This window comes from Panthera leo, chromosome E1, assembly GCF_018350215.1.
Source record: "Panthera leo isolate Ple1 chromosome E1, P.leo_Ple1_pat1.1, whole genome shotgun sequence".
Lineage (NCBI taxonomy): Eukaryota > Metazoa > Chordata > Mammalia > Carnivora > Felidae > Panthera > Panthera leo.
Genome location: NC_056692.1, coordinates 4,284,241 through 4,306,920, shown reverse-complemented (window position 1 = coordinate 4,306,920; position 22,680 = coordinate 4,284,241). Strand labels below are relative to the sequence as shown.

The 22,680-nt window shown below is 51.5% G+C and overlaps 1 protein-coding gene across 7 annotated transcripts in view; it reads left to right on the top strand.

Annotated features, from left to right (window-relative positions):
• The window catches only part of GAS7 (growth arrest specific 7), a 214,082-nt gene that overhangs the window by 118,669 nt on the left and 72,733 nt on the right, over positions 1 to 22,680 (top strand). For all 7 annotated transcript variants that reach the window (XM_042915461.1, XM_042915459.1, XM_042915464.1 and 4 more), the window contains exon 2: positions 10,786 to 10,906. In XM_042915461.1, coding sequence (XP_042771395.1) covers positions 10,786 to 10,906 — 121 coding nt within the window. The remainder of the gene's footprint in view (positions 1 to 10,785; positions 10,907 to 22,680) is intronic.

Below are 22,680 nucleotides of genomic sequence, written 5' to 3'. Positions count from 1 at the left end.
GGAGGGGCAGAGACAGAGAGGGAGAGAGAGAGGATACAGAGCCCGACGTGGGTCTTGAACCCATGAACCGCGAGATCATGACCTGAGCCGAAGTCGGATGCTTAACCGACTGAACCACACAGGCGCCCCCAGGGCATACATGCTCGTGATTTCCGATTTTTGTAAAATCACTTTACTGGCATCTTAAGATAGCACATCTTTTCCCCCCGAGTTCCGAGTAGGGTTTGGTTGAGCAAACTTTCCTTCTCTGGACCAAAAAACGTTTTGGGGAAACATGCCGGGGGGTGTGAGAGGAAGGTAATATTTCATCTTGTTGGGAGGTCTCTGTCCTCTCTTGGGTATGTGCCTGACCCTTTTGCAAGCTCGCGCCGGTCATTTAAATGCCTTGAAATTTCCCTTGCGGTGGTTTTGGGCCCCGTTACGAAATGTGGTCCTCGGGTCATAGGACCCTGGTGTTGGAGGGCCGGTTTTAACAGATGAGGAAACGGGGGCCCAGAGAGGCAAAGGGAACTATGTAAATTACAGCTCGCTGTCTGGGAACACGGTCTCCTTAGCCCAGGCCTGCGTGGTTTCTAGAAGCCAAGGCTTTCTGTTAAGTTCAGAGGTTGGAGGTAGGACATCAGAATGGCCTGTGCTGTTTTTATCTGCCAGAGAGGGGGTAGGAGGAACGGAGCCAGCATCCCTCGAAGTGGAGAGTTGGAATAAAATGGCCTTGTTCGTTACAAGCTGGTGAGCAGAATCATTCAGGTTTTCCTGCTTAGGGGCCAGAAGTTGGAACAGTCTGCCGGGATCATGCTGCCTCGCTCGCCCTTTATAGCTTTGAAACATCAGGGCCAGACAGATCGATCTTAGAAGTGGGGCAGAAGGTAACGGGCTTTCTTTGGGGTTTCCCAAACCCCTCCAGGCTCCATGGTACAGCTTCTCGTCTTATCCCTGGAACTGTTCCTTTTATTTTTTATTTTTGAGAGACAGACAGAGTGTGAGCAGGGGAAGGGTAGAGAGAGAGGGAGACACAGAATCCGAAGCAGGCTCCAGGCTCTGACCTGTCAGCACAGAGCCTGACGCGGGGCTCGAGCTCATGAACCACGGGACCAAGACCTGAGCCGAAACCGAGAGTCAGACGCTCCACTGGCTGAGCCACCCGGGGGCCCCGTGGTGTTGTTTGGTCAGTGCGGAGATGGTTCTGAGAGATGGTGACGAGTGGGTATCTCTTGGATCCCTGTCATGCTGTACAGTGTTGGTGGATGGATGGCCACCAGCAAAAAAGCACGGGTCCTCTCAGAAAGGTGTTGGCTGACATCTAGGGTTCCTCGTTCTTGCACCGTCTCCTCCAGAACCCTGTACCTCGGCCCCTCTGTCTTGTGTCCGGACGGCAGGTGCAACAGTCACGGAAATGTCTTTCTCCGGCATCAGTCAAGGAAGGGCTCCCACAGGAATGTGCGTAAGACCCGAATAGAAGTCACTTCCTACATGATGGATTCCTTCCTGCCCTCCACTGCTTGACCCCAGGCACTTCAGGGCCATGACTTGGCTTCTGACACAGGAGGGGCCGCCTGACTCAGCCTTGGAGTTTTGCAGGATCGTTCGCAGACTTGCCCCACTGGGGACCCCATGTTTTCCAGCTTAGCAAGCTTTCCCGTGAGGGCTGACTTCCTGTTCTCTTGCACAGACTAGATTGTAATTGTGTTAATCAAAATTCCTGGTTAACCAGATCACTCTGTTCCTTTTTAGGATCAGAAAATAGAGTGTATTGTTCTGTGTCCTCTTCCCGCCCAGTCCTGAAAAACAGGCCCCGGGAGGCACTGAGGGGCTTATGGATGGATATTCAGGGCGGCCAGGACTGTCACTGAGTCTTTCAGAAGGATCCAGACACAAAGCGGGGCGGGCTCCAGGCATGTGGCTGGCAGCTTTGTGGGTGTTGGGAGAAAGCTCTTGTGGCATTGATACCTACCTCTGTTAGTGGGTACCAATGGGAGCAGGTGTAAGGCTCCCTCTAGCAGCTTTGTGGATGGAGGGCAGGGATGGGTGGGGTGGGGGGACGGGATGGAAGAAGGTAGCCCGTGCAGGCAAGGGTGAGTATGACAGACACTCCAGGGGGCCTGGAGCTGGGGAACCTGAGTGAGTCACCCTCCGGCCACTTGTATATAGGATCCAGGAACGCTTCATGGGGGTGGAGGTGTGGCAGGAGTGAGTGAGAGATTCCAGCCACTGAGATGTGCATTACTGCTGCAAGCATGACCCCCCCCCCCCCCCCAGTCCATTCACCCTGAGCAGTGAGGCCAGAGGAAGAGTCCTGGGGACCTTTGCATCTAAATGATGAAACCCCGATTTGGAAAGTTCCTTTAAGGGGCTCCAGGAAGCCATGTTAAAGGTGATTTCTTTTCTTTTTTAATGTGTGTTTATTTTTGAGAGAGAAAGAGTCGGGGGGAAGGGGCAGAGAGAGAAGGGGACAGATGATCCTTAGTGGGCTCTGCGATGTCACAGCACAGAGCCCGACGCGGGGCTTGAACTCACAAGCTGCGAGATCATGATCTGAGCCGACGTTGCGGACGCTCAACCGACTGAGTCGCCCAGGCGTCCCCAGAGGTGATTTCTTTTTTTTTTTTTTTAATTTTTTTTTTAACGTTTTATTTACTTTTGAGACAGGGAGAGACAGAGCATGAACAGGGGAGGGTCAGAGAGAGGGAGACACAGAATCGGAAACAGGCTCCAGGCTCTGAGCTGTCAGCACAGAGCCCGACGCGGGGCTCGAACTCAACGGACTGCGAGATCATGACCTGAGCCGAAGTCGGACGCTTAACCGACTGAGCCCCCCAGGCGCCCCGAGGTGATTTCTTATAAGAGCAGTTTGAGTAGACACATGAAGAGGTCTGGCAAGGCCTTTGATGAGTGGGTCCCGTTCCCTGAGAGATGGTGCACACAGAGGAGTAGAAGGAAGGAAGGCATCGTGCCAGACAATGTGGCTTCCCGAGCACGGCTTTGGCCTTGGCGATGCTTTGAGGGTGGTGCAAATCAGGACTCGGGGAAGCCTGGATTCCCACTGAGTTTTCCCTTAGCCAGCAAAGGGCTCTGATGCCACTCTGTCCTCTTTAATGGATTCCGGAGCTCAGGACTCCCTGTGGAAGCCTGTTGCCCATGGGGCCAACGAAAGGTGGCTGGAGGTCAGACTCACGACCCCTGGAACCAAGAAAGGTCTGTGGTCCCCAACGAGTCCTGCCCTTCGGTCCCATTCCTTCTGGCTGGAAACCTGTCATTCCCCAGGAAAGCAGTGAGAGCAGATCCAGATGCTGGAGGACGGGAGCCAATGGGGCAGGTACCTGATGGCCTCGCCATCGGGACTAAGAGGAAGAAGGATGTTCTCTTGTTGGGGTGGGAAGAGAGGTTTGATTTCATTTCTCTAGGTGCCCTCGCTTTATTTTGTCCCACTCCTAAATGTTTTTCACTTAAAAAAAAATTTTTTTTAATGTTTATTTTTGAGAGAGAGAGACAGAGCATCAGTGGGGGAGGAGCAGAGAGAGAGAGAGAGAGAGAGAGAGAGAGAGAGACAGAATCCGAAGCAGGCTCCAGGCTCCAGGCTCCGAGCTGTCAGCACAGAGCCCAACGTGGGTCTCAAACTCACGAACCGTGAGATCACGACCTCAGCCAAAGTTGGACACTCAACCACCTGAGAGCCACCCAGGTGCCCCTAAAAGGAGGTACCTTCTGAAATGCAGTTACAGAGAACCCGAAACCAGCTTTGTTTATGCTCCTTTAGTGGGGACACCCTTCACCCACTTAAGCGTTGTCAGACTTTCTCCTTATCTTTGTTGTGAAAATACATCGTCCTCCACATGTCCGCCATCAGGCTTGTAAAATCCGTGTTGCCTTCAGCAGCGTAGACCTTCCTTCCACGATGCACATCTATGTCTTCTTTTAGCTGAGGGATTTTTTGTTTTTTCCTTTCCCTCCTATCAACCATGGTTTATGGTTTCTTTTCTCCAGGAGCACCTAGCTCTCTACAAGTCTGCCTCTTGGCTTATTCTTCTGTCCCTCTGTTTTCATTTTTCCCCATTTCCTTTGCATACCAGGAAAAATTCTTAACATTGGCTTTGTATATAACTGACTCTTTTTTTTTCCCTTTCTGTGCGAGATTAATTCCATATTCTGTTGCAATCCATGTGGATGTTCCTCTGTCGCTACCTCGTAAATTTCCCTACCATTTTGTTAATTTCCTGTCTCCTTTTTATAGCCTTTGTTTCCTTTTTCCACCCGACTTGCTTTGCATTAGTTTGTCCACTTCCTACGATGTGGTGGTGGTGGTGTTGTTGTTGTTGTTGTTGTTGTTGTTGTTGTTGTTGTTTTGGCTCTTGTATTATGGATGCTGTATCTTCCTGCCTTCCATCGAGGTTGCTAAACATTTTCCTGGAATCTTCTGTCTGGATACCATATGAGGTCATGATTAGAAGACTGTGCCTGTTCGGAGGCTTCTGGATACTGTTCCTCCATTTATTCTCTACAGCGAAAGAAACTATACTATCTTGTGTCCTCCCACCTCCCTGGACTCAGGGTTGAATAGCCCGTTCACTGGGATCCGGGAAGAGCTGGGGTTTGTTACGGGTGGGGCACACACATTGCTTAGACCCCCCAGTCTGTCTGCTTGGTTGGTGCAGTGGCCTCCTCGGATCTGTTTGGAACCAGTTTCAACTATGATTCCAAGTTTCCATCGCTCCATCCAATGTTCTGGGCACGGTGCTGAGACTAAAGCTAGGGACAAGATGGACGTGGCCGTGTCTTTCTGAATCTTAGTCTGTTTCTCGCTGTTGTATGGTCTCCTCCTCCTCCTCTCTCCGGACAGGTCTCCAAATCTCTTCCTTTCAGAAGGACGGGAAGACACTGCCAGGGTCCATCCTCTCCCCACCAGCTTATAAATAAAACTACTCACGAGGATTTCACTTTGCAGAATGCTCTGACCCACTGGTAGGGGCCCCTTTCTTCCTCCCCAGCTCTTTTCTGTGAGTCGCGCTCAGACTGCATACAAAGGCCACCAGAGCTGGAGAGAGGACTACTTTTACCCGTAAGATTGCAAAGGTGCCCCCTGTTGTGGGTGCAGACCCTGGCAGCATAACTGTGGGAGCGGGTGGCCCTGCTTCACGCTTTGTGTCGTGACCCAAGGGCAGGGGAGAGAGCGCCTTTCCTCCCGTAGCTGTTCCCAGCTTTGCGTAGGAGCCTCTCCATCCTCAACAGGTGTCCAGCAGAAAGGTGTGCAGCAGACAGGACTCTCCCAGCCACACCCGGCCGTGGCCTGGCTGCTTCTGGGTGTCCCGGCTGGCCGTGTGTCTGGGAAGAGAGAACTTGCTGGAGAGTTCTTTGTGGGGGAGCCTTCAAGCACTGCCAATCACGGCACCCGGCTCATTAGCAGTCATTGCCATGGCAACGGGTCTGCCAGAAAGTGGCTCGTTAGGCTGACAACTTGGGAGATGTTATATATAGATCTGGGTGTGGGGGGAGTGGGGGTGTGGGGCCCCGTGGATATGCCTTTCTCTGGAGTTCCTATTGCTTCTGGGCTTGGGGTGTGAGAAGACGCAGAACAGGGGGACCTTAAAACTGTCTGATCTGGCTGCTAGAGCAAATTGACGACCACCCATTACCGTCGCTTTGCTCACATCTGCAGAAGGTAAGAGTCAGGTGCTCCCAGAAGTCTCCTGAGGGGGGGGACTGAGTCCCAGGCTGAACTTGAGGAGGGGCGGAGGCTGTGGGGGGCTGAGGGTGGGGGCTGGCACTGCCTGGAGGCTGCTGCAGAGACCAGATCAAATCTTTCTTAAAATAGTCTTATTTGAAGAAGGGCTTGGGCTAGGGGACAGCAGCCTTTCTTGTACTAAGTAGCCATGCAGCTAAGCACTGTCTTTTTTTTTTTTTTTTATAAATTGCACTTATTAGAATTTTATGTTCCAAGTCTTGATGTCAGAAGTGATGTTTTCTCCCTAGTGCTTTCTCTCAAGCTGCAGAGCAGCCTGTTCTGAGCTCAGTAAGCTCAGTAAGCATCAGGCTCACCTAGGATGCATGTGGAAAGGCTCCAGGTTGCCTTGGCGGTGGGATCAGGGCCCCGGAATCTGTGCCTTCACACACATCCCAGGGGACCGACTGGGTGTCCCCAGGACCATGCTTTGAGAAACGCTGCTGTAGCGGGGGTGAAGGGGGGGGGTTATTTTCAGTCTCTGGGTAACTTTGCTTTCTTGCTCTTTTTTTTTCCCCCCAAGGAGGACCAGTAGCCATCGTTAAGAGGACGGTTTCCTTGGTTGCACTATTTTAAATAAGGAAACAAGGAAGTTAGCCTACAGCCGGGAACGTGACAGCGTGGGTGGGGGTGGTGGTATTTCTGCGCGTCTCCTGGGAAGGCATATGCTCATTTGGAGACTGTGAGACGGGCAGGAGAAGTGGGTCTGAGTTGTGTCCGTGATGGGGGCTGGGGGGGTCAGGTAGTCCAGGTGAACAAACAGCCGCCCGTGGCTAGCTGGGGAGAGATGGGCTGAGGGTAGCCTGGAGGCAGGTAGCTGGACAGAAGTCTCCAGGACAAAGCTAGTGTCTTAAAGTTTGCTTTAACCATTTGATCAGCCGTGCGGCGTTGGATGGGTTTTTTAATTCTCTCAGTCTCTGATTCCTCATTTTGAAATGGGAAACAATTTGTACCTAGTGGCAGGTTTAAATTGTAAAAACTAGAAATAAGTGCATAAAGCATCTGGCCCAGTCCTTGGAGCACTATAAACATTCGGTGCATGATGAAAGTCATTACCGATGGACGGAAATGGGATCTGAGCTCCTGTGTTTCTTGAGTACCGGCTAGATTAGGGCTCTAAAGTCATCTAGAAGCCTCTTGATACTCTATAGGAAATAGAGTGAGGGGGTATATGCACAAACGATTCCATGGTGCGGGGGAGGGGGGCAGAAGATCCATAGCTTCCTTCAGATTCTCCGAGGATGGTTTTCCATATGCATTTGAGCAGGTTGTTGACTGAACAAAGGGACAGAAGGGAGGCTGCAATCCAGCCTTGCGCTCAGAGGGATGGCCCATCTGGAGGAAGAGGCAGCATTTTATAATTTCCACAGAGCCATGCTGTGCCTCAGGTTAAGAATTTCTGAGTTGGAGGAAATCGCTTTCACCTCCGATCTTGTTCATTGTAGGTAGGGCCCCAACCTCCGGGCCTGTGTCACTTCCTCTGCTGGTTCCTATTCCCATGGGAAGGAGCTGCCGGGAGGGAAGGGGAGAAGCCACAGGACTAGCAAAAGGAAGGAAAGGATTTAACTTGAAGGAAACTAATTAGAAGAAGCAGCTTGAGAGAGACCATAATTATTGGGTAGTTCCTTGCACTACATCTGTCTGGATGGCTGTGGGGCGGCTCTCCCAGGAGGCCCGTCCCTCCATGGCCATGAGCGACGAGGTACTGTGGGTGGTTCGGGCCTCTTCGACCAGGGCCTGTAGGTGGGGAGTCTGACTTCTCCCTCCTCCACAGCTTGACAATGATTTCTTTTTTTTAGTTGTGAAATACACCTAACAAAGTGTATCATGGCTGCTATTTGTGCAACCATCACCTCTGTCTGCTTCCAGAACATTTGCATCACCCCAAAAAAGAAACCCTGTACCCATCCTCCCCCCTTCCCTCCCGAGCCCCTGGCAACTGCTAATCTGCCTCCTGTTTCTATAGATTTCCCTATTCTGGGCATTTCATATAAATGGAAGCGGGCGGTATGCGGCCCTTTTGTGTCTCTAGCTTACGGCACGTAGCATGGTTTCCGGGTTCCTCCGTGCTGGAGCGTGTATCAGCACCTCGTTCCTTTTGATGGCGGGTATTTCTTTGTTGGGAGGCACCCCATTTTGTTGACCCCTGCTCATCCGTCGATGGACCCTTGGGTGGTTTCTGCCTTCTGGCTGTTGTAGACCGTGCTGCTGTGAATACGGATTTACGGTAAGCGTTGGGTGCCATTTTCAATTCTCCTGGGTACGTACCCAGTTGCGTCCGTGTCTTTTGACTCCCGATGTGGTTCGGGAGAGCGGGACTGTGGCTGCCCCGGTGGGTGGGGGCAGAGCACAGGGAGGTGACAGGCAGAGGGGGCAGCCGTGGGCGTGCTGGAGGGGGATAGGGGACAGACACCCTTTGCTACGTTGGTCCATTTTGGAAAGAGGCTGAAGTTGGCCCTTCCTGGCTCAGAATCAGAGGTCCTCCCCGACAGGTGTCCTCTGTAGGGTCCAGGCAGGGAGAATCCTGCGTTTCCTAGATGGGTAAGACCTCAAGGCAGTCAGGGTACCTCTGTGGTCATCAGTGTCCTATAATGGAAGCCAAGGCTTAGTCTGATCCCACAGAGTTAGATGAATCCCCTAGAGTCATTCTTTTTTTTTTTTAATGTTTATTTATTTTTGAGAGAAGGGGAGGGGCAGAGAGAGGCAGACAGAGGATCCAGAGCGGGCTCTGCACTGACAGGAGTGAATCCGATGCAGGGCTGGAACTCAACGGCCCGCGAGATCATGACATTGAGCCAAACTCAGACACTTGACCTATTGAGTCACCCAGGTGGCCCCTAGAGTCATTCTGAAGATGAAAAGCACTGTGTAGCCTTGGACACGGGACAGGTGTCATAGTTTGCTGTGTCACAGGTAGGCCATGGAGGGTCAGAAGTTCCCTCCACTCCCTCAACCGCCCCCCCCACCCCAAGGAGCTAGCGGTCTGCTCACCACCCAGCCTCCGTGTTCGTCACCCTCTTAACACGTTAGCCTCCCCAGCGGGTGGGTCTTTGCCCTTTGAATTGCACGGTCTTGGACACAGAGGTCTGGGGAGGAGCGACAGTTAACGGTGACATTGTTTCAGACATGGTAGAGTGCTAGGCTGGACTGTGGGCCCCTGAACTTCACATCCAGGGGGCAGAGGCTGCGTGAAACCGGGTCTTACTGGGCTCTTAAACGCGTCCCTCCCGCCGGGGACCCTCAGCTACGAGGCATCTTGGTGACAGGGACTCTCCTGGGTGCTGAGTGCGTTATCGTTCACGTCCGTGGCGCCTTCCGCAGCAGGGCTCCTGTCTTCCCCCTCGGTTTTGTGGATGTACAGATAAAAGCAGTTGGCTGAGTCACTTCCCCGAGTCATGTGGCTGCTCAGGGGCTGAGTCAGGATTGAGCCCCAGGCCGGAGGGCCGTTTCCCCTTTGCCTCTGGGTCCCTCTCTCCTCTGTACCCTATTTCTGGCCGTGTCTGTCTCTGACCCTTGCTTAATACCCTTTAACAATTGCCCATTTCCTCCCCGGGGCTGCTAGGAGAAGCAACAAATATGGCCTTCCCTTCTTGGACGCTCTAAGACACCTGACTCCACAGAAGCAGCCTGCCGTCTTACCCTCTGGGTTCTAGAATATTCCTCTCTTACGTGAAGCCTCATAGCCTCCTCATTCCTGTAATACTCCCAGCTCCACTCAGCCAAGATGCACATCTCCTGTATGTGGGATATTTTATCCACACACACATGTGCACCTGCACACTGGACTCCTCATAAGACTGTTTGCTGTGTGTGTGTTTTGACCACCGGCCGATGTGGGAGGAGCCAAAGCAGGTGTCTGGAGGTCCAGGTAAACGTGATCAGGTGTTGGGATTCTGGACATGCCCTGCTGGGGAGGAGGCCGCCTGGCCGCTGTCCGGCACCCGGTGCTGGGACACCTGTCCATACTGAATCGAAGACGCACTGTGGGTTAAAAGCCGTGGAGACGGAAGTTGGCCATGGGGAGGCCGTGTTCACTCAGGGTCCCGGGAGCATCTAGGATTGACCGGGTCCCTGCTGAGGGCGTGCAGGGCACATGTACATGGTTTTGCAGCCTTAAGAAAATACAGGAGCAGGAGAGCCAAAGAACCATGTGTCTGCACTGCTTGCTTTTTTTCCTTCTTTTTTAATGTTTATTTATTTTTGAGGGAGAGAGAGAGAGAGACAGAGCATGAGCACAGGAGGGGCAGACACAGAGGGAGACACAGAATCCAAAGCAGGCTCCAGGCTCCGAGCTGTCAGCACAGAGCCCGACGCGGGGCTCGAACTCACAAACTGTGAAATCATGACCTGAGCCGAAGTCGGATGCTTAACCGACTGAGCCACGCAGGCTCCCCTCTCTGATTTTTATTCTTATTTATTTAAAAAAATTTTTTAGAACGTTTATTTATTTTTGAGAGAGACACAGGGTAAGCAGGGGAGGGGCAGAGAAGAGAGGGAGACACAGAATCGGAAGCAGGTTCTGGGCTCTGAGCTGTCAGCACAGAGCCTGACGTGGGGCTCGAACTCATGAACCGCGAGATCATGACCTGAGCCAAAGTCAGACACTGAACTGACTGAGCCACCCAGGCACATCTCTCCAATTTTTATTTTTAAGAACACTGCTCCCCCTGGTCAAAAGAATTAAACCACCGTAAGCACACGTGAGCAAAAGGGAGTCGCGTTTTGGCCTGTGAGCCCGGTTCTCTCCAGATCTCCCCCAGAGAGATTTGGACGCAGGACCAGAAAAGCGCCCCCTTGCCCTCCATCCGTTCTCGGCGTTGTCTGAGAAGCTTTTGCATCGCGCTCTGCTGAGACTTGCGTTAATTACTTCTGGTAGGTTCACACAGCCGGCCTCGGGGCCTCGTCTGCTGCTGTCCTCGGGGGTCCCGAGGCGCTCTGGCTTCAGGTTCTGCAGCCGGGGGTGTGCAGAGTGATGGGGCCTCGGAGCAAGCACAGGTGCAGGCCCTGTGAGCGCCTGACCCCGACAGCCCCCCGTGCCCACCATGTGTGACCTTTTCTCTCCTCTTCCACAGAAACCTGGAATGGTCCCCCCCCCGCCAGGAGAGGAAAGCCAGATTATCCTCCTTCCGCCTGGCTGGCAGAGTTACTTGTCTCCTCAGGGTCGGCGTTACTATGTCAACACGACCACCAATGGTGAGTCCCGCTCTGGGAGGGGGGGGAGTGGGAGGACCTTGCACCAGCCTCCCTCGGGGTTTCTGTCCTCCTCTGGCGTGTACCGACCGATGCTCAGACTGTTTCTTCGGAAACCTACCTCCGGGGCTGTGGGGGACTCTTGCTTTCCCCACGGTGCCGGGTGGTGGGGGTCCGTGCCGGATGGGGAGGACCGCCCTTCAGGGTTGGGGGTCATCTCTGGAAACTCACAGCCACCCCCGGCATCTCCATCGAACCCAGTCTCATGGTCTGGGGCCAGTTCCCAAAGCGGGACCTCAGAAGGTTCTCAAGTCAACATCTGGTTTAAGCTGAGTAAGCCAGGTTTAGCTACTGTAGGATCCTCTGGGAGTGTGGCCTGTGCTAATAAGACGGAAGCTTCCACACAGGGGTTGCCGGTGTGGGGTTTCCCTAATTTGACTGCAACATCTTCCCCGAAGTATCCCACTGGCTCGCGTTTCTTGGGATGCTCATTGGGAAATTCTGGGGTTACTTGCGAATTATTTTTTTCTAATAGAGGACACGGGTCCCATGTGCAGTTCTGAGCTGAGTTAGGACCACACCTCCTTGCACTCGGTTGTTGTGGACTTCCTGGGCCTCACGGTGACTCCAGGACCCCCCAGCATGCAGGCTGTAGAGTGGGGCTTGCAAGAAGGCTAGGGAAGGTGTATAGAAGGAGCAGCAGTAGGTTCTAGAACAGGGTGGTCTTGGGCAGGGCAGGGCAGAGCAAATGCAGCCAGAGGGCTCTGTCTCTTGGCCTCCACACCTCCCCAGAGGAGGGAAGCACAGAAGGTTCGATGTGAGGCGAATCACAGATGTGCGTGTCAAGGCGGGATGTGAAATACAGTCTATGTCCACGTGTCGGCCCTGCCTTGGTCCTTCACCTCCCGTGTCTGCGCCCACATGACTTAACGGTCACCTCTTCTGACCCAGTGGGACCGTTACTATGGCCGGTGATTGCAAGGCCACCCTCGGAGGGGTCCTGGTAACGGGGAGCCAGCCTTTCAGAGGGAGCAGCAGAGAAAGCAGCTGCCACTAGGGGTCGCTGGTTTGTGTTCTCTTCCCCTGCGGGCTTGAGGGGCTTGTTCCAGCTGAGGCGGTCACTGGGGTTTCTAGGAAAAGGGAAGTAGAACTATTTCTGATCGTTCTAATCTTAAGCTTCCTCCAAACACACACTTGAATGGCCTTGCACCGTGGTCGGCCTTTGAAGTTTCAGAGGAAGTTCTAGGCACAGCATGATGCCGACCGAGGTCCTCAGGGTCTTGGTGGATTCTCGTCCTGAATCAACCCACTCTGTTGCAAAGGGGCTGAGTGAGGGTGGGTGGTCAAGAGAGGCTTGGTAAAATCTGCATTTATTTTATTTTATTTTATTTTATTTTATTCTTTTTTTTTTTTTTAATTTTTTTTTTCAACGTTTTTAATTTATTTTTGGGACAGAGAGAGACAGAGCATGAACGGGGGAGGGGCAGAGAGAGAGGGAGACACAGAATCGGAAACAGGCTCCAGGCTCCGAGCCATCAGCCCAGAGCCCGACGCGGGGCTCGAACTCACGGACCGCGAGACCGTGACCTGGCCGAAGTCGGACGTCCAACCGACTGCGCCACCCAGGCGCCCCTATTTTTTTCTTTTAATTAGAGAGTAGTACGTTCCTGGTTAAGAAACTCACTGGGTGTGAAAAAAAATAAAAAGTAAAAATCTGTGGTTGCCTTCCCTAAAGCTGTTTATCCTGCACATCGTTGCAGACATTTGTATCCTCTTACCTTGTAACACGTGCGTGCTCATTCTTCTTAACAAATCGGAAGAACGGTCCAGGTTCTGGGAACTGGTCAGACAGCGTCTTTCTGTATGTGTACATGTTCCTGGAACTAATGTTGCAACACAGCTCTGTGATGCTCCATTGCAGGTATATGCTACTGTTCATGTAACTCTCCCGTCTTCGTTAAGGGGATATTAAAGTCCCATTTTAATTAACTGACAGCGTCTGGGGGCTTTTTTTCCTGAGCCCCAGGCTTTTCACCTGTGCCTGGCGGTCAGGGCTTTCTTGCGGGTCCGGGGATATACTGATCCCCAGAGACTCTACACCAAGGGCGGGCAGACTGTCTTCTGTAAAGGGCCAGGTAGTGACACGTTTTTGTTCGTGAGGCTCCTGTGGTCTCCATCACTGCTCCTCAGCTCTGTCCTCGTCACATGAAAGCTGCCACAGACGACACGGAAACCACTGAGTGTAGCTGTGTTCCAATAAAACTTTGTTTATAGACACTGAAACGTGAATGTCAAATAGCTTTTCCACGTCACCAACGTGATTTCTTTCTCAAGCACTTAAGACGATCTTAGTTCGCGGGTTCATGGGCTGTGTGATAAGGGGAGGGTGGGCCCTTGAGCTACCGGCCCCTGCTTTAAGCTCTCTGTTACGTCCTGTAGGATTGGCTCTCCTTCCCCTTGCCTGCTTTCTCTGATAGGCTTGCGGTAATCCTGGCCGAGGAAAGGGTTGGGGGGTGGGAAATGCCTTTCTTTCTTTCTTTTTTAAAAGTTAAAAAATTTTTTAATGCGTATTCATTTTTGAGAGACAGAGACCGAGCACGAGCGGGGGAGGGGCAGAGAGAGAGGGAGACACACGATCCGAAGCAGGCTCCGGGCTCTGAGCTGTCGGGGCAGAGCCCGACGCGGGGCTCGAACCCATGAACTGCGAGATCAGGACTTGAGCCACATTCGGACGCCCCGGGAAATGCCTTTCTGACGGCAAAGAGATAGTCCTGTTTGGAGGGATCGTGCAGACCCTGAACATCATAGTAAGCATTTTGTTCTTTAGCCAGAGGGAACAGAAGCCCAGCTATCTTTCTGATTCTGGCTGCTGGGCTTCCGATGACATTTTTGGATCTGATCACCCTTCTGTGGGGGAAGCACCTGTCGGAACAGCCTCTCGCTCTCCTCCTGACCTCCTGACCCCCGGGGGGCATTTGACTTTGTGTCTCCTCCTGGCCGGGCCAGCCGCTTTCCCCCCTTTCTGCCCCAGCCCTGGGGCCTCTCCTGCCATGTGACCCGGGCCAGGGCCGTGCACCCTGCTCTGGCCGCCACACACCTTTCTTCTCGTCTTCCTGTTCATCTTCCTCTCTTCCAGATACTTCTGGTGTCCCTTAATCCCCGATGGCTTCGCAGAGGGCGCTTGGGCACGGTGGGTGTTCGGTCCCCGTTTCTACACCACATATAAGTGCAATGAGTTGGCAGCCAAGTTTACATTTGTATTACCTTTCTCTGGCTCATCTGCTTACTTTGAAATCCATTGAGGATTTTAGGGACAGGCATCGTCACAGCGCTGGCGGCCGGGCTGGGCTGTGGGGATGCCGATTCGGACAAGAAGCCATCTCCGCCTTGGAACACTGGCATCATAGACAGCACATGCCCACAGGCGTTGTGAGTGTTAGTGTTGACATCTGGCGGCTCCGGGGTAGAGGGTCACCAGCTTTTGCTGGGTCTTGGAAGAGGGAGGGACCCTGGACTCGGGGATTCCACGTGGGGGTCACCGCGCCACAAGGGCGAGACAGCGGGGAAAAGTCTGACCCACTGATGACCCCACGAGACACTGGGAAGACCTGGGACTTTGCCCTGAGGGCAACAGACAGCTCTAGAAGGCATTAAAGCAGAGGCCTGACGTGATCAGAACAGCGTGGCAAGACTGCTTGGGTAGCAGAGGGGAGGAAGCAGGGGCGGTGAGCATGGGCCCACGCAAACAAAATGAGAATAGAAGGAATGAGGTCAGCTCCACACCTACAGCTGTAGCTGGGGAGGGAGGAGGTAGAATCCGTCCGACAGGATGTAGCAGGTGAGGGAAAGAAGGACTCAAGGCTCCTCTGAGTTGTTTTGCTTTGTGTGATGGAGCCGGGCAGGGAGCACCTGGGACGCGAGGGAGGAACGGGTTTGGAGGGGAGGAGACAAAAATCCACGTTGCACGTAGGGTTCCTTGGAGAGCTGGCCAGCCTACGTTTGGACGGATGCGTCTGTGACATGGGGGGGGCACCTGGGCCGGAGATGAGGATCTGGGGAGCCATGTGGGTGCCTGGCTTGGCAAGCAGAAAGCAGAATGGATTTCACCTCTTCTTACCCCTTTGGCCTGGCAGCGTTATGCAGTGACCAACCTGTACGACCACAGAGGGCAGCCCAGAATTTTCATTCCATCGTGAACGGAGGAATGAAGCCGTGGAATGCAGGAGATCATCACCCAGGGCGAACCTCTAGGAGAGAGTCCTGCAGAGAAACATGGAAGGAGGAGCGAGGGAGACTTTGAAATAATTGTCAGAGATAGGAAGAATTCAGGAGAAATAAGGCAATATTGTGAAGGGCAAAAGAGAAATGATGGTTGAGAAGAACACTCAGAAACTGAAATATAGATCAAGTTTATGATAGAGGTGATACTTTATTTTATTTATTTATTTTATTTTTATTTAAAAAATTTTTTTATAATGTTTATTTTTGAGACAGAGAGAGACAGAGCATGAACGGGGGAGGGTCAGAGAGAGAGGGAGACACAGAATCCGAAGCAGGCTCCAGGCTCCGAGCTGTCAACACAGAGCCCTACGCGGGGCTCGAATTCATGCACCGTGAGATCATGACCCAAGCCGAAGTCGGATGCTTAACCAACTGAGCCACTCAGGCGCCCCTATTTTATTTTTTTAATGTTTATTTATTTTTGAGAGGGCGGGGCAGAGCGAGAGAGAGATCCAGAATCCGAAGCAGGCTCCAGGCTCTGAGCTGTCAGCACAGAGTCCGACGCGGGGCTCGAACTCACAGACTGCGAGATCATGACCTGAGCCGAAGTTGGACGCTCCACCGACTGAGCCACCCAGGCACCCCAAAATAAAATTTATTTTTAAGGGAAACACAACTATCTTCTTGGAGCCCCAGCCGAAGCCCAGAGGAGCTAGGAATTGTTTTTGCTCTTTTGATAAAGTATCCATACGTACAAACGTTTTATTATGTTTGTGAGTGAAGCTCGGAGGGCCTCACCAGGTTTTGAGCTTTTTGGATTCATTTGCCAAATGGCCGGTCGTTCTCTTGATTTCTTGTTTTAATTTTTCTTTAAATGAGTAGATTCCCATTTAACTTTATTACACCAGGAATTAATGTGAGTTTGTGGGTAAGTTTTCCAGTAGAACACTTTCAAAAGCATTGTTTGACCTCTTCTTTGTTACAAATAATTAGATGTTTTTCTCATTTTCCAGATAGAACAGCCCTGATAATTCCCTGTTAATAACAGTTGCCCGGAGAAACTTCTACACTCAGAAACCTCTATCTGTTTTCTTCTGTCCATCTGTGTTGAACAAATGTGAGATGAGAATATTGCCTTTTCTTGGCACGTTTAGTTGATTTGAGTTCGCTGTGTGTGTGTATGTGTGTGTGCATTCATACATGTTTCTTGTTTTGGCTTTCTTATTTTTATCTAATGGACTCTTTGCGCAAAGCTGTTAGACCTTAGCGCTTATTATTAATCTGTTTCTGTGTGGGTTTTGTTTTTCCTCGCAGAGAATCCATTTTAATTTAGCGTTAAGGTAGCATTTAAAGTGCACAACACATTCCTCGAATCTCAGCCTTTTTGAAGGGCGGTAATCTTGGAACTTTGGCAAATGCCGAGTGGGTTAGAGTCCTGCCCACAGCCAGGATACGGAAGACCCGTAAAAAACCAAGACAAAGGAGACAAAAAGGATTGTATTGTTTACTGTGTTCTAGGAAGTTGAGTTACTGTGGAAAAGGCAGCTGATTGGTCCAGAGTGTAAGAACTATCCTCATGGGCTGTTAGGCGGGGTCACCGATTAGCAGCAAATTATCCAGATATGGAGGTGAAACAGGAAGGAATGTGTGAGGGACGCCTGGGTGGCTCAGTCGATTGAGTGTCCAACTTCGGCTCAGGTCATGATCTCGCGGTTCATGAGTTCAAGCCCCACATCGGTCTCACTGCTGTCAGTGAGGAGCCCACTTTGGATCCTGTGTCCCGCCCCTCCCCTGCTTGCACCCTCTCTCTCTCTCAAAAATAAACAAATGTTAAAAAAAAAAAAAAAAGGAACGTGTGGGATATGACCCAGCAATTCCACTCCTAGATACATACCCAAGAGAATTGGTTATATACACGCGAAAACCTGTACGTGAATATTCACGATGGCATTCTTCATCGTGGCTGGAAACCACCAAAATGTCTGTCACACGATGAATGGATACACAAAATGAGCTGTATCCTTAAAAATGGGATCTTATTCAGGCATAAACAGGAATGAAATACTTGTGGACACCTGCTGCAACACGGATGAACCTTGAAAACATCATGCTGAGTGCAAGAAGCCGATACAAAAAACCATACGCTGTATGGTTCCATTTACGCAAAATACCCGGGATAGGCAATGACGTAGATCCAGAAAGTAGATGAGTGGTTTCCCAGGCAGAGAGAGGGGAGGAGTAGAGACCTCGGATGGGTACAAGGGTTAGATGATGAAGCGTTCCAAAATTAGATAGTTGGTAATATCTGCACAATTCTGTGAACATAGTAGAAACTATTACGTGCTTTTAGAGAGGATTTTATGGTATATAAATTAACACAATAAAAAGAGGCATATGATGTCTTGGTTGGAGGTTCCTTCTGCCTGATTCCCAAACTTTGGTGGGCATTAGAAACACCTAGGGAGTTTGTTTAAAAATACCGCAAACATTAAAGGGCACCCGGGTGGCTCAGTCGGTTAAGCGTCCAACTGGAGCCTGCTTCAGATTCTGTGTCCCCCTCTCTCTCTCTCTCTCTCTGCCCCTCCCCGGCTTACACTCTGTATGTCTCTCTCAAAAATAAACATTAAAAAAAATTTTTTTGCTACCATAAATATTAAAAAGAAATTTTTAAAAAGGTGGGTGCCTGCGTGGCTCAGTCAGCTAAGTAAGTGTCTGACTTCAGCTCAGGTCATGATCACGCAGTTGGTGAGTTCGAGCCTGGCGTCGGGGTCTGTGCTGACAGCTCAGAGCCTGGAGCCTGCTTTGGACTCTGTGTCTCCCTCTGTCTCTGCCCCTCCTCTGCTCTCTCTCTCTCTCTCTCTCTCAAAAATAAACATTAAAAAAAATACCAATATGCAGGCAGGTCCCACCACAGACCTATTGAATCAGAATCTGTTCTTTGGAAAGAGTAAAAACGTCTGCTTTATATTTTTAAGCGCTTTCTAATAGTTCCCACCCATTTTTGACTTGCAAGGAGACCGTAAGATTGATGAGGGCATAGTCAGCAGATCAAATAGCATGAGGTTGAAGAGTAAACTTAAATCCAATTTTCTTTTACAGAGGTACAGTGGAAAAAACACAATTTTCTTCCAACAAGTAAACACATATTCTAGTCTCGAGGTTAAAGGTTGTATAACCGTAAGCTACTGTAGTTCAGGCGGAATCTCCGAGACGAGCCGCTTCCGAACAGATTACTCAATTTTGCGCCGACAAGTTACAGATTGAGTATAAACCTGTCACGAAAGACCCTTCACCCTGGCTAGCATTTATATTCTTCAGTGTTGTCAAGGTAACGGACTTGTGGATACCTTCCAGTCTTTATCCTGATTCTTCTAACCAGGATGAGTGGCAGATCTTTTAAATTCAGAGCATTTGCGTCAAAAGTTCAAAAAAAAAATTTTTTTTTAATCTCAGCATTTTTGCCACTAAAAAAACCCCTGTGAACGCTTGTTTCGACTTTGCTTCTAGCTATGGTTAAGTCAGAGCATTTGGGGGCTTCTACGATTTTCATTTTCCCATCGTGACATCTGGACCGAACGAACACGATCCTTGTCTTCAAAGGGAACTTAAGAGTCTAGTGAAATCGTTCAAGCCTTTGATACGGCAAGAAGCCGTAAGGTTTCTACTTTTGTATTGCTCTTCTCTGGAGGTTTTTAGACGGGGGCTTGCTAAGTTGCCTCAGCTTTGGTCAGGAAGCAAGTGCCAGCATAGAGTTATTGACCCCTCACCGCACATCACGCAGAGCCCCGTGACCCCGTGAGCGGAGTTTGGTGGCATCTGATGGGCTGGAGTGGATGATCCATCCCTGTCAGGATAACCCAACCGTATCAGGTGGCGGGATCTCTATTATTAGCTTGAGCAATATTCATTCATTAAAGGCCAAAATAAGAGTACGATATGGCTGTGAGTTGTGGACCCATAGGAAATGGTGTTTGCTTGGCTTGAACTCATTAAAAAAAAATAAAATAAAACAGTGCTCATCCACGATGACTAAATTTCTAGGGCAGCGGCATTAGGGTGCCTCTGTGTCGGTAGGAGACCTGACGGTCACAGCAGGGTCAGCACCTCCAGATCTTGCTGAACTGCCCGAAGAGGTGCAGGTGTGACGGAGGTCACGTGCTGGATTGTCTTGAGACCAGGGGTCGGCATTTTATTCTGCGTACGTAGCGATTTAAAATGTTCTGTGACTTGACAACATTGGCAAATTGGGACGTTTTCCATGAACATCGGTTACCTTGTCTTCTCTTGAAGAATCATGGGGTGTGGCCGCATTGGACCCACCTTCCTGCGTGCACATAAGCCGGGAGGAGCCGAGAAGGTTGCCTCACTCCCCCTGATTTTTCTTACCCTTCGTCGCACGCCTGCGTTTTGTGTGTCCAGTTCCCGTGGGTGTTGGAGTTTTGACCTGCGTTGAGACAGAGCCTCGTGGTTTTATACCAAGTAATGCGTAAGAGAGGTGGCATTGGACACCAAGTCGGGAGGATTTATTTATATTTATATATATTTATATATTTATTTTATAAATGCTCTTGGAAATCGGAGATTAAGAAAGGGGATCCGATCCGGTAAGAGAATCAAGAATCCAGGGAGTGAGGCACTTGGGTGGCTCAGTCAGTTGAGCGTCCAACTCTTGATTTGGGCTCAGGGCATGATCCCGGGGTTGTGGGATCGAGTCCTGTGTTGGACTTCATGCTGACTATGGAGTCTGCTTAAGCTTTCTCTCTCTCTCTCTCTCTTCCCCTTTCCCCTGGTCAAACGCTCTCTCTCTAAAATAAAAAACAGGGGCGCCTGGGTGGCTCAGTCAGTTGAGCGTCCGACTTCAGCTCAGGTCATGATCTCACGGTCCGTGAGTTCGAGCCCCGTGTCGGGCTCTGTGCTGACAGCTCAGAGCCCAGAGCCTGCTTCTGATTCTGTCTCCCTCTCTCTCTGCCCCTCCCCCACTCACACTCTGTCTCTATCAAAAAACGAATAAACGTTAAAAATTTTTTTTAAATAAAAATTAAAATAACTCAAAAAAGAGAATCCAGGGAGAAATGGCTGACTGGTATATAGTTACAAAGCATCTATTTCAGCAAGGACCTCCGGCTCATCTCGTGTGCTGCCTTATTCCTGGAGGTTTTGCGTGCACCTGACTATCAGCACAGGAAGCATTGCCTTTCCGGGGCTGGCGTGAAGTCTCTGTGTGTGTGTGTGTGTGTGTGTGTGTGTGTGTGTGTGTGTGTGTATTGGGGCTCTGGGAACCCGTGGCTGCAGCAGGAAGTTGGGGTCCATCTGAAAGGGCAGTCTGGACAGTGGAAACCGGGTAGCTGCTTAAAGGGTGAGAGTCCACAGAGCCTTGGGAACCCCTAGCAAAAATGGAAAGGATCTGTAGGTTGCATTCTGATCAGTGAGTGGGCGAGCGCCGCAAGAATTGATTATCAAGCAACAAGTGTTTGTTAATGCCTCTCTGAGCTCAGCTCCAATTATCCACTTGGATGGCTTCTTACGGGGGAGGGCGGTGTGGGCTAACAGTGCACATGGCTACATGTTTACATGTTTGCAAAGGCAGAATGCGTCCTTCAGGTGGAGAGGGGATTGTTAAATGGGTCTTTTCCTCGGGGTTGGATCTCAGGTTTTCTTTCCTGCTTGCATAGAGCTCTCTGAAGATCCCTTCCGGCTCTAAGATTCTCTGAAACCAAAGAGTCCCAACACCAGCATGCCCATCACCCGCCACAGTTTGGGAACGCGCCTCCGTCTGTAAAGCTGGCGCGGTTTCCCGATGATCAGATCTTTGTTATCGGAGGAAGATCTCGGAGTGGGGTAACGGCGTTTTTGTTACTTCAGTCCCAGTCGGATTCCAGAGTAGGCAGGGCTCATCCAAGAGGCGTGGGAGGAGAACAGGGTGAGAAGTTAGTCATGCAGGATGTGTTTACTTCATGCCGCTCCCTGGGAACAGCGTGCTGGGCCGAGCGCAGGGGCACTGAGACCCTGCGCTGGAAGGATCTTGTCCTTTGCACACACCATAAGCCGGGCCTTGCATACGGCAGTCCCCCCGGTCGTTGCTGTTGACTGAATCTCCCGACCAGCTGTGCTTAACGCTTCTCTGCACGCCCGAAGATGCCCTCAGCCCCGGAAGAAACAGCTCCTGTAATGGGGGGAGTGGAAATGATCCTGCAGTCTGGAACAGGGAGGAGCTGTGGGAGCAATATGCCGGGGGGGGGGGTCCTGCCTCTCACCCCCACCCCCCAAATTAACCCTCGCGTGGCCATTGTGGGGACCTCGTAGGGGTTCCGGGTGACTGGGGGCACTTGGGTTAGAGAAGTCAGAGCAGAAGCAGTTTGATAGCTCGTATGTTCACAGCCAGCCTGACTGGGCACATGTGGTCTGATCGGAGGCGCCCTGGGGTCTGCGCTAGACTTGGGGCTTAGCTGTCTCCCGGTCCCTGGCGGTCGGTCCCCTTGCTGCCCCTCTGGGCCGTGCCACAGACCCAGGCCCTCTGGACTTCTAGCCCAGGCTTCACAGCCAGCCCCAGCCCCAGCCCCTTGCTTCCTGATAGGGATTGATGTCTGTGCCCCTGCAAAAGATGTTGAAATCCTAACCCCCAGGAGCTGTGGACCTTGGGTATAAGATCTTCACAGATGCTCAAATTAAGATAAGGTCGTCCTGGAACACGGTGGGCCCGATCCAATCCACGGGGGTCTTTACAAAAAGGAGAATTTGGGGCATAGTGGCAGATACATGGCAGGGGAGGGGGAGGGGGAGGTGATACAAAGACCCAGATGACAGATGCTGGAACGGACTTTCCTTCACAGCCCTCAGAAGGAACCAGCCCCGCCAGACCTGGATCTCTGGCTCTTGGCCCCCAAAACTGGGACGCAACACATTTCTGTTGTTTAAGCCCCCTGGTTGGTGGTGTTTTGTGGGGAAGCCCCGGAAAACCAACACGCTTCCCAGGCCCCGGCATGGCAGGCCACCGGTGATCCTCTTTGGGCACCGTGAAGTCAGACGGGTGGCAGCATGTCCTCCAGAAGGCCTTGGAGACGTGCGACCTGTCACCTGCGTTTCTGACACCTGGCCCTCAGGTAAAGTAGCACCAGCAGCCGCAAGGTGGCCTCCTTTCCTGTTGCACTGACAGCTTGTCGGGGAATGCAGGGCGTGGGCTCTGGCTGAAAATAGTCGCCTGGGTCCCAGAATCCTGGTGCTTCCAGGAGAGGGACGTGCAGAAAAGCTTTTATGTAAGCTTCCGGAAAGGGACACATTAAGCAGCTGATTTCCAGATCCTTTCGATTGTTCTCATAATGGTTTTTGAGCGCATCAGAGAGGACTGGGCTGGGGGTCGGGCCCCCAGCTTTGCCCCTTCCTGCTCTGGTCAGTCCTTCGTGCAGCCCTGGCATCCTGAAGTCTTGATTTCCCTGTGTTTGCAAGAGTGGATCCGGCTGGTTTCAGGCTCCGAATTTCCCCCAGGGGATGAACCCTGGTGGCCGTGCAGATAGCCCTGAGCCGTGCCACCACCTTCCTTCTGTCCCTGATTCCTGCAG